At 51.0% G+C, this 13,025-nt stretch overlaps 4 protein-coding genes across 4 annotated transcripts; 2 read left to right on the forward strand and 2 right to left on the reverse strand.

The window, feature by feature from the left end:
• Positions 1 to 868: 868 nt before the first annotated feature.
• Positions 869 to 2,674, reverse strand: egl3 (putative extracellular endoglucanase/cellulase; the record flags this gene model as incomplete). Its single annotated transcript, XM_057161227.1, has 5 exons — positions 869 to 1,929; positions 1,993 to 2,090; positions 2,148 to 2,212; positions 2,274 to 2,482; positions 2,551 to 2,674. 5 exons carry the CDS (start codon positions 2,672 to 2,674, stop codon positions 869 to 871), a joined length of 1,557 nt encoding a protein of 518 aa, XP_057024512.1.
• Positions 2,675 to 3,758: 1,084 nt separating this feature from the next.
• N7466_001830 (NRDE family protein) lies at positions 3,759 to 4,785 on the reverse strand (the record flags this gene model as incomplete). Its single annotated transcript, XM_057161228.1, has 2 exons — positions 3,759 to 4,661; positions 4,720 to 4,785. The coding sequence occupies 2 exons, from the start codon at positions 4,783 to 4,785 to the stop codon at positions 3,759 to 3,761; spliced, it is 969 nt and encodes a 322-aa protein (XP_057024513.1).
• Positions 4,786 to 5,470: 685 nt separating this feature from the next.
• N7466_001831 (HVA22/TB2/DP1 family protein) lies at positions 5,471 to 6,543 on the forward strand (the record flags this gene model as incomplete). Its single annotated transcript, XM_057161229.1, has 3 exons — positions 5,471 to 5,499; positions 5,567 to 5,716; positions 5,772 to 6,543. The coding sequence occupies 3 exons, from the start codon at positions 5,471 to 5,473 to the stop codon at positions 6,541 to 6,543; spliced, it is 951 nt and encodes a 316-aa protein (XP_057024514.1).
• Positions 6,544 to 7,913: 1,370 nt separating this feature from the next.
• On the forward strand, positions 7,914 to 12,883 carry N7466_001832 (putative eukaryotic translation initiation factor subunit eIF-4F; the record flags this gene model as incomplete). Its single annotated transcript, XM_057161230.1, has 5 exons — positions 7,914 to 8,543; positions 8,758 to 11,750; positions 11,819 to 12,119; positions 12,194 to 12,277; positions 12,353 to 12,883. The coding sequence occupies 5 exons, from the start codon at positions 7,914 to 7,916 to the stop codon at positions 12,881 to 12,883; spliced, it is 4,539 nt and encodes a 1,512-aa protein (XP_057024515.1).
• Positions 12,884 to 13,025: the final 142 nt, after the last annotated feature.

Below are 13,025 nucleotides of genomic sequence, written 5' to 3' on the forward strand. Positions count from 1 at the left end.
CAAGTCTATTCTAAAAGTGACCCGTATTTAGATCAAATCCCTTAAAGATATTCCTATATGTGATAAATACAATACAGGCGGGAAACAAGGCGGTGAAGTTAGAAAGTGAAATTGAGATGTGACCTTGGGTGGCCTCTATCGGCCGCCGCATTCCGGGGCCCTCTTTGACCGATTTTACATCAATGCGCGTCTGGTAGTTTTTTTTTTTTGGATCTTCCTTGCATGCGCCAACAACTTGAACCTTCTTGTTTGTATTCGACCATACTGCTATGCCAACAGAATGGCCAACCATGGCGTTTTGTGAGTGTTTGTGCTGAAGTTAAGGCAACATTCTCTGCAATGATGCCATCATATTCTGTAGCCTCAGAAGTCAGTATAAACAAGCTCAGAGGCGCAATCTCGCTAGTTGAAATCTTGTCTTCTATCATGAGCTGCTTGTATCCATCCCATTTCAGACCAAATCCTTCCAAAAAAAAGAGTATTGACCATTCTTTGAGAAATGGTATTGGAGCGTGTGGATTTCACTTCAAAGTGTACATATATAAACTTTTGGATATAGTCATTGACCGAGGAAAAAATTTCGGAGTCGGAGGCGAGAGAATGTCTTGAGTACTAAATATGAGTCAGACTAAAAATCATAAACACTGCAGCAATAGTTTCCCAGCACTGCTGATGTAAGAAGTAATTTCCAAATTAGGAAGTCCCAGAATGAATTGTTCGAATATAAATAAATGGCTGAATTGAAGTTTGAAGAGGAATATACAAAAGAAGGACAAGCCTTCGAAGAAGAAGATAATCACCAATCCATCACAGCTACACTCCCCATTCCCCTTGCTTCTTCAAATTGACAAATTCACCCACTGATACTTTAGACGCACTGGGAGTAGTAAGGGTTCTGAACTTTGCATGTGTAGGGGGACTCGCAGGTTGTGGCACCGGTCCAGTTGGTTCCACCGCACTGGTAGTAGTGTGCGACGAGAGCTCCAGTGGCGGTGGCAGCAGCAGCAGTGGTCGACTTGGTAGAGGTTGGGACAGTGGCCAAGGTGGTGGAGGTAGAGGTGGAAGAAGGAACATAGACGGAGGTCAAGGTGGTCGCTTCGCTAGTAGTGGCAACGGCGGTCGCAGTAACTGTGGTGGTGGAGTCAACCAATGAGCTGGTGACTTCAACCTCGCTGTTAGGAGTTGTAGTAGCTTCCACAGCGGCGGTAGTCGAAGAGGAGGTGGAAGTGGAAGTGGTCTTGACGGAAGTGGTCTTGGTGGAAGTAGTCTTGGTGGAAGTGGTCTTGGTCGAGGTGGACGAAGTAGAGGTAGACGAGGTCGAGGTAGATGAAGCGGAAGTGGTCGAAGCAGAAGTGGTCGAAGCAGAAGTGGTTGAAGCGGAAGTAGTAGTGGTAGAGTCAGTAACAAAGTACTTCTCCAGGATGGGAAGATAAGTTGAGTAAGCGGGGCCATCAGTCGGCTCCAAGCTGTACATGTAAGTTCCCCACCAGGGACCGGCAGACCACCACTCAGCGCCCATCCAGACGTCGCTGTTCTCGCTCATATACTCGAGCATACCCTCAACGGCAGCCTCACAGTCCGCGTTGACACCACCGGCGAACTCGCCAAGGAAACCCTTCTTGCCGTTGGCCTTCAACCAGGCGGTGGCCTCCACCAGGCGCTCCTGTCCGATAGTAGAGCTGACGCAAGTCTCGGAAGTACCAGAGCTGTCCGAGTCGAGGTACTGGTGCATCTCGTAGACAATCTTGTCCTCGGTATCCGTCAGGTTGCTCATGTTGTCGTTGTAGGTAGTCCATGACCAGGCACCGGTGTAGGCGTTGCCCTCGGCGAAGATGTACTGGGTGGTAGCGCCGGCGGCACGAATACCGTTAATAGCTGCCTGGTTCAGGTCAAGAACGAGGGTCTGGTCCATGTCGTGATACTCGTTGTCTATAGGAATTATGTATCAGTATTTGCGAGGATCAACGCTTATTGTTGTTGACTGGGCCTTACTAGTATCAAAGATAACCAGATCGTTGTCAGCAAACTCGGCAGCAACGGTCTTCCAGAAAGTCTCGAAGTCGGCGGTCGACTCAATGATACTTCCAGAGCTAGAGATCCGGTCAGTACATGGACAGACAACATCCTTTATGTTCAAGGTCACTCACTATCTTCCATAGTTATGGGGATCAAGGACCGCATGGGCACCACTGGCAGTGATGAACGCCACAGTCTATAGAATATTCCATTAGATATCTCAATTAGAAGACTCATCGCAACTTTCTTTTACTCACGGATTTTAGATCAGCCAGATATGTGGCATCCGGGGTACCAGTCATGCTGGTAGGCACCAGACGCTCCATCAAGAATGGAACGCGGAAAATGTTCATACCAGCATCACGCAGGACCTGAATGTTGGATGTGGTGGGCCAGATATAGTCTGTACCCAAGGTTCCAGGAATGGCCGAACCAAACTCTGCACCGGACTCGTTGCAACCAACCCCTACATTTAAAACACTGGTCAGTTGATGGCTCTTTGAAGCCCTGTGCATAAATATGTTTTTAACGTACAGGTAAAGCCAGAAGAACGCTTCTTCACAGCACTGCTGCGCTTGGGAACGACCTCTCGGGCGTGAGGGTACGCAGAAGCCAGACCAGCAGCGCTGGCAGCCAGAATCAAGTTGGTAAGTCTCATTTTGAAAGATAGGTAGGGATAAAAAAGAAGAGAATGACTGTTGAGCTTGTCAAATAAAAGAATGAATGGCAAAAGAAAGACAAATCAAGAAACCGGTCTTGATATTGAAAAATAAAAGAATGTATGCAGCGAAGAAAATAAAAAAAAGACTTCAAGTCAAGTATGTGCAATAGGTCATGTTATATAGCAACCGTTTTGCTTCCAAGGTTTTCTGTCAGGGGTCATCAATCAAAGCCTTCCATTGGATACGGCATAGGCTGCCGCAAGATCTGATACATGTGGATTTAACGCTCTAGACTAGCTTCCCTGGCGAATTTTACCGAACCCATTCACAGACTCGCCACGGCAGGTGTTCCGACGGAGATTGAGCTGGAAATTCGACCAGTATATTTGTTTGTGGGGCGAGGGGTTCAAATGTCTGGGCTAGAAGCGCCGTGGAAGTGGATGGGGACCACAGGATTTAGCACGAACGGCCCGAAAGGATGTGCTGACCATAGTTTAATCTAAATTTCCTTGTTCATGTCAGTTTGTAGCGAGGCCGAAAGGAATGGAATGGGAAGCCGGAAGATTTAGACGTGGATCAGTGGAGTGGGGTGGAATTTGACAAGAGGGTCCACAGGGGTTCAGGGTCATTTCGGCCATTTTGCTGTTGCGCGATTAGACATGATATGTATGGGTGGAAAATCAGCCCAAATCAGCATCGTAAATTGTTCCGGGACAAGGGTGGACTTGACCATTCCCTGTTGGGGTGGTGGCCGAAAAGAAAAGCCCCAAGTAGATGAGCGGCGTATCAAGATGAAACAAAGCGGAGCGTTTACTTCGAATGACTAGCTCTAGCCCAAATCAGGGCAGAAAAATATGTTGAACTCGATCCATTTCATAATTTATATTGATCCCAGTGGGAAAGGGATAGAAGAAGAAGAAGAAAAAAAACCGGATACTCCCTACAAGGTTGACAGAAGTCGCGCTCAGGCTGGTGTGAACACTGTGAATAACCTCAGACCCCTGAGCACCATGCAATGCCGTCACATCGTAGCTCATCCAAACTACCGAATCAATTCAAAATTGCGACACCGTACTCGTATTATCTCTCGATATGAAACTCGAAAGACCGATCGCCTTTCCCGATGGGTATAGCGTTCACGTTGCTGTCCCACAATGTCCGCTCAAAGTATCGCACCCGCCCGTCGGGTGTGACGAGGAGAACAGTCTGCTTCTGAGTTCCGTATGGGCCACTGCTATAATCCAACCCTAGTGGTTGGTTTGCTGGTGACTTGTTTGCCTCATCTGTGACTTGCGCTGCGGCAGTTGTCTTTGCGGCTCGATTGATATCATCTTTTCTTCCAATGACAGGGATAAAAATACTTTTCCTTAGGTGTTGGACATAATTGTCAATACTATGGTTCTCGCCTTCAGGCAATCGAGGTAAAGTGTCGACGCTGAGAACCTGAATTAAACGCTCGATCAAGCTATCCTCATCTTCTTGAGCTTGAGCGTGACTTGCAATGGCGGAATCCATTAGCTTTTCGCCGTTGAGGATCTTCGGCCATGATCGGTCATCCACAGTCGTGTTGCTCAGGCCTTTGGTTTGTTTCTTTTCTGCTGCAACCCAGGTAATTTGATCCATATCGGAGGAGCGGTTGGAGACAATGGCCAAGGGCTCGTTTATATAACCACATACCAGACTGAAGCCGCCCACTTGTTTCGCCTCTTCGCTGGCCACCATGGACTGCACGAAGCTGTGAGTAGTCTGCCTCTCGTTCGTCGGACCGGTCAGCCAGTTGTTCACGATTACGCCGCGACTATATTGTCCGATGGCTAGAGAGGCTTTGTCTTCGCGATAATTTGTGAGAACGGCCAACTTCCCCTGTTTTGTCACTCCCATCCACGTGCCGTGGGTTGAACGTGCAAGGTCGCGTGATCCGAGAACATACGAGAACGGCTCCGGCCACCAGTCTGGCTTTGAAGTTGGTCGGTGGAGAAATTCCTGGTAGATGGGTCAGTACGGAGTATGCTTGTCACCGTTGTGTGGTGGGTCAACGCACATCTCTATTGTCGATGACGATCAATGAATAGTCCGGGTGGGCGGTGGAGATCAAAGCGATACACATGGTTGTTGAGCTCCCGAGAGAGACAGCTGAGGTCCAAGGATTAGAGAAGGTAGGGCTCAGGGTACAGGTCAGACTGCAGGTTCAACTCCACGGTTCAAGATGCGGTGAAGGGGCTTGTAAGAATCAGTAGGATTTAGCGGGGGAAGAGCGCCCCTTGCTCGGGAGTCGGGGAGTCGGAGGTCATACAAAGACCTCGGGCATCAGGTGATTGGGCCGATCGGGTCTCCACTGGTTGATTTTTAGATCTGAAGCTGTAGGAAAGGCAGCGCAGAGAAGAACAAGTAGTATACAATAATTTAAAGGGAATGTATTGTTGTTGGATGTTGATTTTGTTTTCTGGAGTTCTCAAGCTCCGAGTCCAATGTTTTTGCTCGTGACGTCAAAACGAACCGTTGACTTCCATTGCGGGTCATGCTTCAGCTGATATGGATGCCTACATAGTGGACACTTCCTTTTTTTCTCTTCTCTCCCCTTACACCTAACTTTTCTTCATACGCTTCTTTTCTTTCGATTCTTCTTGACCAGATCAGGGGGGAGTTTTCTGATCTAGTATCCCCTGTCATTTTCTTTTTTTCCTTCAAGCCCTTCGGCCTGTGGTTGGAGGGAAAGCTTGCTTGATTGAAAAAGCCATCCCCGCTTATCGATCCCTCGTGACTTTTGATCGTCCGGACGCTCATACGCCACCATGTTCGGGATCTTTGCGGATTTGTTGTCGTGAGTATTGAATTCGGAGTCTCGGCCTGTTAATTGAATATCGAAAAGTTGCTCAACTATCCTATAGCTCCATCATCACCATCCTTTTCCCCGTCTTTGCATCTTACAAGGCTCTCCGCTCCTCCGACCCCTCACAACTTGCGCCATGGCTGATGTACTGGGTGGTTCTGTCCGTGATTCTGCTGGTAGAATCTTGGACAGTGTTCATCATTGGATGGTATGCAATGGGTTTTTTTGTCTCTCTTATAACGTGCCCTGCTGACAAAACCTAGGTTCCCATTCTATAGTTGGATCCGACTGTTCTTTATGTGCTATCTCGTCCTCCCGCAGACTCAAGGCGCCCGTCTACTCTACCAAGACTACGTTGACCCATTCCTGAACCACCACGAGCACGAAATCGAGGAGCTCATCGGTCGCAGCCATGAGCGAGCCAAAGCACTTGGCCTGCAATATTTTTACCAGGCCATGGATCTGATTCGGACAAAGGTGCTAGGTCTCCCCCCACAGAAGGAAGCCCCGCCACCTCCATCAGGGCCAGCTGCGTACGCACAGTCCTTGCTGTCACGATTCAATATCCCCACTGCGGCGGCAGCGTCCACAGCCCCAGGAGATTGGTATTCTGCTCTCAGCTCTGTGCTTGGGTCAGTGGCATCTCCGGGCAAGTCGCGCGAGACCCATGAGGAGCAGCTTTCAGCCAGTGGTACTCTACTTCAACGCCAAATTCGATCCATGACCGGCATCGATAAGGCGCAGTATATTTCTCACCAGCGAGAGGTGCTGGATTATTTGCGATCGACACTAGCCCAAGAAGAGCAAGCGATCCATCGTGATGATCCTGAGAGTGACGATCTTGCCTATGGAGCTCCATTGCGAAAGAACCGAAGCGATAATTCCTTTGAGGTTGTTGACGATGAAGATCTGGAATCTCGCGCGACTCGTCGCACTAGTGGTAAATGGACCTCTGGCTGGCTGGGTCCCGAGCATGACTCCTCAGGCTCTTCCGATCATACTTCCCGGACCACGGGATATGACCGATACAACTGATTAAAAATGATGAGCATTTGAGTTGAAATTGTGAGCTGTGAGGATTCAGAACTTTCAACTTAAACAAGGGGAGTTTTTGATTTAAATACTGCACTGGTGAATCTCTCCAACATGGAAATGGTGTTTAGTTATACGGCTTTTTTAGCCTTTGCTCTTAATCAAAAGCTTGGAGGCTCCAGCAAAACCTCTTATTTTCTTGGTTTTCTTACATTTTACATGTTCCATGTTCCCTGTTCCCCACTCGTTTGGTATACGACTAGTATACACATCAGATCTGATAGCCAAGGGTGGAGAGTATGAGCCAATCCGACCGGAAGAAACAGGTCTACAAATAGAAAGAAAGAAAAAAACATGGTTACTAGTACGCAGCTGCAAGGTGCGGAAGTCGGGAGAAAGTCGATCTTAGGAATGCATTTGAATTAAAACCATGCATATAAATCCCTAATAGTACTAAGTTAGGAGTCATTTTGTGACACGGACGTATGAGTCAAAGTGGCTTATACTCGTAGCCTCATATGTGCTCGGTAGTAAGTACTCAAGTGCTTACTACTATCTACTAGTAATGCATTCAACATGAACTTGTGGCGAGAACCGGGACTTGGCCCTACACATTACGGGGTTTACGGAAGATCCACTTCATTGTTTGACAATTCCTAGTATTGTTGCTTTATATTGTATCTGGTGATATGACTAAATTTCCTATTAGAAATGATTCAATATTTCTTCAAATCTTGACTTCATCACCGATATAATATCAAAATCATGTTCTCTGTACGGGTTCAGGGCTATTGTAATTACTAGTACACACAGCAGATGTCATGGTGGCGGTGTTTGTAGATACACTGTAGTACGCGTTATATTCAATTTTCCCCTCCATCTTCTTTCCATTCAATTTTTCTTCCTAATTCCCTGAATAGGATTCACAAGTGAATTCTAACTAATTTTTCGTCACTTATAATAAAAAGGTGAGTTTGTTATTCAAAGAAGTTGTTGCCTCCACAAACCCCCGAACCACCTATTTTTTTTTTTCCCACCGAAACAACTTTTTTCCTTTTGGATTTTTTCTCCTTCCCACACCCACACATTTTGTGTTGAACAATCCAACCCAACCCTTGTGGACCACACGTTGCTTTGTTTTTTTAAGCTGCGTTTCTTTTGTGGTTGTCATTTCACTCGGTTGATTTGACCTTGTTTTTTTTCTCTCTAAAAAACAAGTCTTTAATCTCATTTTCTTTTTTTTTACACAAAAAATAGCCCCAGTTGAATGTGGCATTGACGAAGCCTCTTTCACATCCTTTGACATCACCGTCACCTACGAGTTCTCCCTTTCGACCTCATCGCGTGATTTTACGTGAACACCAACCTGTCTAATGAGCTCGATCCCTTCCAAGTCGGGCGTTCAACAAGGACAGAGCACCGCTTCCACCTCTCCCAAGCCCGCCGCATCCTCCCCCCTGGCTGCGCCAGCTAGGTCCTACGCCAACGCCACGAAGAAGTCTGCGACGGACTCGTCCGCCGCTCCCGTCACTGTGGGTGGCTCAGCGCAACATGGGAAGTCGACTTCCGTATCTCCTGTGAACGGCAAACCCATGCAAACCCAACCCGCGCAGGCTGCCTCGGGTGTGACCATCGTCAATGGCGCCCCAACGGCTCCTGCTTCGCAAGGCGATCACTCTCGGAAGCCCTCTGTGACCATCACCTCTGCCGGCACCTCCGGATATATGCCCAACGGCGGTTCTGCAAGCCGTCCCAGTAGCATCCAGTTCGGTTTCACCAACCAGCAGAGCTCCCCCAACATGGGCAATCCTGCCGTCCTCGCTTCCAACCAGTCGCAGTCTGGCCTGGGTGCCCCGTCGACAAACCCGCGTGTGACCTCACCGCAGACTTCGCCGTCTCCCATCCCACAACCCGCCTCCAGCGGTGGTCGTCCCCCATCCACTTACCAGGCACAAGGGAACGTTCCTAACTTTGGAAGCTTCGGTGAGACTGGAGATAACAACGTAAGTGAAACCGTCCCCTTACATTTGCCTTGATCATTCAACGGCATTTCTCCCAAAAAGCGAGAGACCGAACACGAGAAGAAAAAAAGAAGAAAGAAAAGTAAAAAAAAAAAATTGGGTGTATGCGATGCACGTGAAGAATGTTGACGCATCCACGGCTTTTCTGCCGTTGATGTCGATCCCTCCGCCACTTTTTAACCGGTTACTCACATAGACTTACTCAACTCTACAGGCTCCTCTTGGTCCCGGTCCCCAGCACCTGCGTCGCGAATCCTCTCAACCCACTCACAGTGATATGAGCAACCACATGGGTGGTGGTCCTGGACGTGGCGGCTACCCCCAGGGTGGTCGCGGTCGTGGATACTCCCAGTCCGGATACCAGGGACAGATGCCTTACTCACCTGGGCCGAACTTCCGCCAGCCTCACAACCAGCCCCGTGGTGGTCCCAACATGGGCCCTCAGTTCCATGGCCCCAACCAAGGTCGTCCCCTCGCGGCGCCATTCCCGAACTCCCCGCACCAGGCCAACCGCAGCCCGGCGTTGGCTAATGCCCACCCCACTACTCCCCAGATGAATCCGGTCCCCATGGCCCATCAACAGATGCCCCCTCAGCCCTATGGCTATGGACAACACATGGGCCCCCAAACTGTGAGAAACCCACCCCATGATCGTCCATCTAGATACCCTCCCCGGCGTGGCAACTTCAAATCCAGCAAAGGAAGGCGAGAGACCAATCCAGGTCCTTATCATGGTCCTCTGAATCTGAATCTCGCGCCTGACAGTGGAAATTTCGAACAAATTCTAACACTCGTGAAAAATGGACAGGGCTACCCTCCTTATGACCCCAATTATGCATACTACAACCAAGCCTACGGTATGGGCGGACAGATGCAATACATGGCTCCTCCATCGCCCCAACCCCGCCCCGGCATGCCCTATAACCCCCAGGCTCCCGGCTACATGCAGGGCCAGTACCCCGCCCAACCCCCACCGCAGTCCACTCCTCTTTCGCGCACTCCCTCCCAAGTCTCTACTGACCGTCCGGGATCAAGCCTGGGCCAGCCGGCACCTGCTGGTGCTTCGGCTACTGCTCACACTCACACTGGCAGCAGATCTTCTAACAGCCCCGCGCCTGCGAAGCCTAACTTCATCATCCCTTCGGCCAAGAAGAGCCCCATCATCATCAAGGACCCCAGCAGTGGTTCCGTGAAGACTTTCGGTGCTCCCGCTTCCCCCGCTCGTGCCACTCCTTCTCCCGTGAAGGTCGCCACTCCTACAGCAACCCCACCTCCCCGAACCGCCAGTGCCTCGGACCATGCTCGGGCCGACAGCAAGGTGGGTGGTGTCAAGACTGATGAGGAGAAGAAGCAGGAACTCAAGGATGCCGTTCGCCAGAAGATCCAGGAAGATGAGGCTGCTCAGAAGCGTCTGGCCGAAGAGGCCTCTCGCAAGGCCACCGAGGAGCCCAAGAAGGTTGAGGAAGAGAAGAAGGATGCCGATGCCGATTCTGCTACCGCTGCTCTGCAGGATATGAGCTTGAAGGACAAGGCTGCTCCTGCTGCTGCCGCTGCCGCTGCCGCTGCCGCTGAGACTGCGCCTGTCCCTGCCCCTGCCCCTGCTACTGAAACCCCCGCTGTTGAGGTTCCTGCATCCACTGAAGCCCCCGCACCTGCTGCTGAGGAGCCCAAGAAGGCCGATGCCCCCGCCCCGCCTGCGGAAGACGATGAGCCCGACTTCGACGCCATTGAGCGTGAGATGGCTGAGATTGAGGCCAAGGAGCGTGCCGCTGAGGAGGACTACTACCGCAAGAAGAATGAAAAGAAGGAGGAGGCCGAGCGTAAGGAACGTGAGGACCGTGAGGCCTATGAAGTCAACATGAAGAAGGCCGAGGCTGAGGCTGAGGAGCGTGAGATCGCTCGTGAGAACGCCCGCGCCAAGGGCGAGACCACTTCCAACGATGACCTCTTTGCTTCACTCAAGAAGGGTGGTTTGGGCGCAACCGAGTCATCGACCCCTGGTGACAGCGGTGCCGCTACTCCTGTTTCGTCTGACATGGGCCCCCCTGGAAAGCCTGCCAGTGCCACTGCCAAGAAGCCCTCCGCCTTGAAGCTGGATACTCCCAAGCCTACTGAGCCTACCGAGCCTAGTGCTGCCATGAAGTCTTTGCAGAATGCCAAGTTCATCGAGGATCTGGCTAAGATCGTGTACCCATCCTCTATCACAGCTCCCAACCTTTCTCTGAACTCTACCGGTCGCCGATTCCACTATGAGCGCGAGTTCTTGCTCCAATTCCAGGCTGCCTACAAGGACAAGCCCTCCGTTGATTGGGATATCCGTATCCGTGACACCGTTGGCGACCCTACCCAGTCTGCTCGCACTCCTATGAGCAGCCGTCAACCCTCTCGCAACGCCAGCAGCTCTGGATTCCCCATGATGGGAAGTGGCGTCATTAACCCTGGTGGTCGGAACAGCATGGGCCCCATCAACCCTGGTGGCCGTGGTCAATTCAACCAGTTCGGTCCTCGTATGGGCAGCGGCATGGGTAGCAACCCCATGATCCGTCAACACTCTAGCAGCACTATGGGTCCCATGTCCCCTCGTGGCAATTCCAGCAAGGGTCGCGTGGACAGCAAGCCCCGCGGTAGCAGAAACCCCAAGAAGGAGGGAGAGCAGGATAAGTCTATGCCTTTGACCGCCGGTCTGAAGCTGGAGGCCATTCAAGTCTCCGCCACCGGATGGAAGCCCCGCAGTGTTGGACAGGCTCAGTCCGGTCCCACCCCCGGTGGTGAGGGCTACATGGCCCCTGATGTTGTGCAGCGCAAGGTCAAGGCTGCTCTCAACAAGATGACCCCCGAGAAGTTCGACCGTATCTCCGTTCAAATTCTGGACATCGTTTCACAGTCCAAGGATGAGTCTGATGGTCGTACTCTTCGTCAAGTCATTCAGCTCACGTTCGAGAAGGCCACTGATGAAGCTCACTGGGCTCCTATGTACGCTAAGTTTGCCAAGGCCATGTTGGAGAGTATGAGCGCCGATATCAAGGATGAGAACATCCGTGATAAGAACGGCAACGTTGTTGCTGGTGGCAGTCTCTTCCGCAAGTACCTGCTTAACCGCTGTCAAGAGGAGTTCGAGCGTGGTTGGAAGGTCAACCTGCCTGAGAAGCCCGAGGGCGCCTCAGAGGAGACCCAAATGTTGTCCGATGAGTATGATATCCCCCTTCCTCCTCCATATGCCTTTGATGTTTTCTTTTCGTGCTAATCCAGAATAACAGATACTATGTTGCCGCTGCCGCTAAGCGTCGTGGTCTTGGTCTCGTGAAATTCATTGGTGAGCTGTACAAGCTTGGCATGTTGACTGAGCGTATCATGCACGAGTGTGTGAAGAAGCTTGTTGATTACGAGGGCATGCCCGATGAGGCCGAGGTGGAGAGTTTGACTTCGCTCCTGCGTACCATCGGTTCCAGCCTGGATGCTTCCGAGAAGGGCCCTGCCATGATGGATGCTTACTTCGCTCGCATTCACCTCATGGTTGAGACACCCAACCTGCCCAGCCGTCTGCGTTTCATGCTTATGGTATGTATTTCTTGTTTCTTACTTGTCCGTCTACATGTCACCTAGGAACAATCCGGCTAACGAAATTTCTCCAGGATATCATTGATCTGCGTGCTAAGCGCTGGAACTCCAAGGACTCCGACAAGGGCCCTAAGACCATCCAGCAGATTCGTGAGGAGGTATGTTCTGCAATTCCATTATTCTTAAAAATTTGACATGATTTAGATCATCTGATGCTAACTCCTAAAACACAGGCTGCTCGTGCCCAGCAAGCCGCTGAGCAAGAGAAGATGCGCCAGCAGGCCAACCGCGGTGGTGGTGGCGGTGGTCGTCCCCAGATGGGTCGCGGTGATGCCCGTGGCTTCGGATACGGCCAACAAGCTCCTCCTCCCGATTACGCCTCCAGCAAGGTTGGCAGCGACGACCTGCGTCGTCTGCGTGCTACTCGCAACCCCAACCAACCTATGTCATTCGGACCGTCCAGCATGCTCGGCTCACGGAGCAGCAGCGGCCGCAAGGGCCTGGGCCCCGGTGGCAACCTCGTTCGCGGCAGTGATGACAGTGCTGCTAGCAGCCGTACTGGTACTCCTCCTGCCGGAAAGAAGGAGGACAAGGAGGCTGCTTCTTCCATGAACGCCTTCAGTGCCCTCGCCGCCCTGGAAGACAAGGACAACATGGCCACATCTCCCCCCTCCGCCCACACTTCCCCTGTCCTGACCAAGTCGCAGCCCGCGGCCGAGCGCCGACCCTCAAAAACCCCATCTAAGGATGGCGAGAACGCATAGATTCCTTAGGAGTAATGATCAACGTTTTCCATTTTCTCTTTACGCTTGATTCAACAAAAGATTTCCCTTTTACTTGTCCTTTTTTTTTCCCGCTTTTTCTTCCTCGTCACCTCTTGATCTCGAACTCGAATTTTCGACCGAG

Source organism: Penicillium verhagenii, assembly GCF_028828195.1.
Source record: "Penicillium verhagenii strain IBT 33310 chromosome Unknown utg000003l_segment0_segment0, whole genome shotgun sequence".
NCBI lineage: Eukaryota > Fungi > Ascomycota > Eurotiomycetes > Eurotiales > Aspergillaceae > Penicillium > Penicillium verhagenii.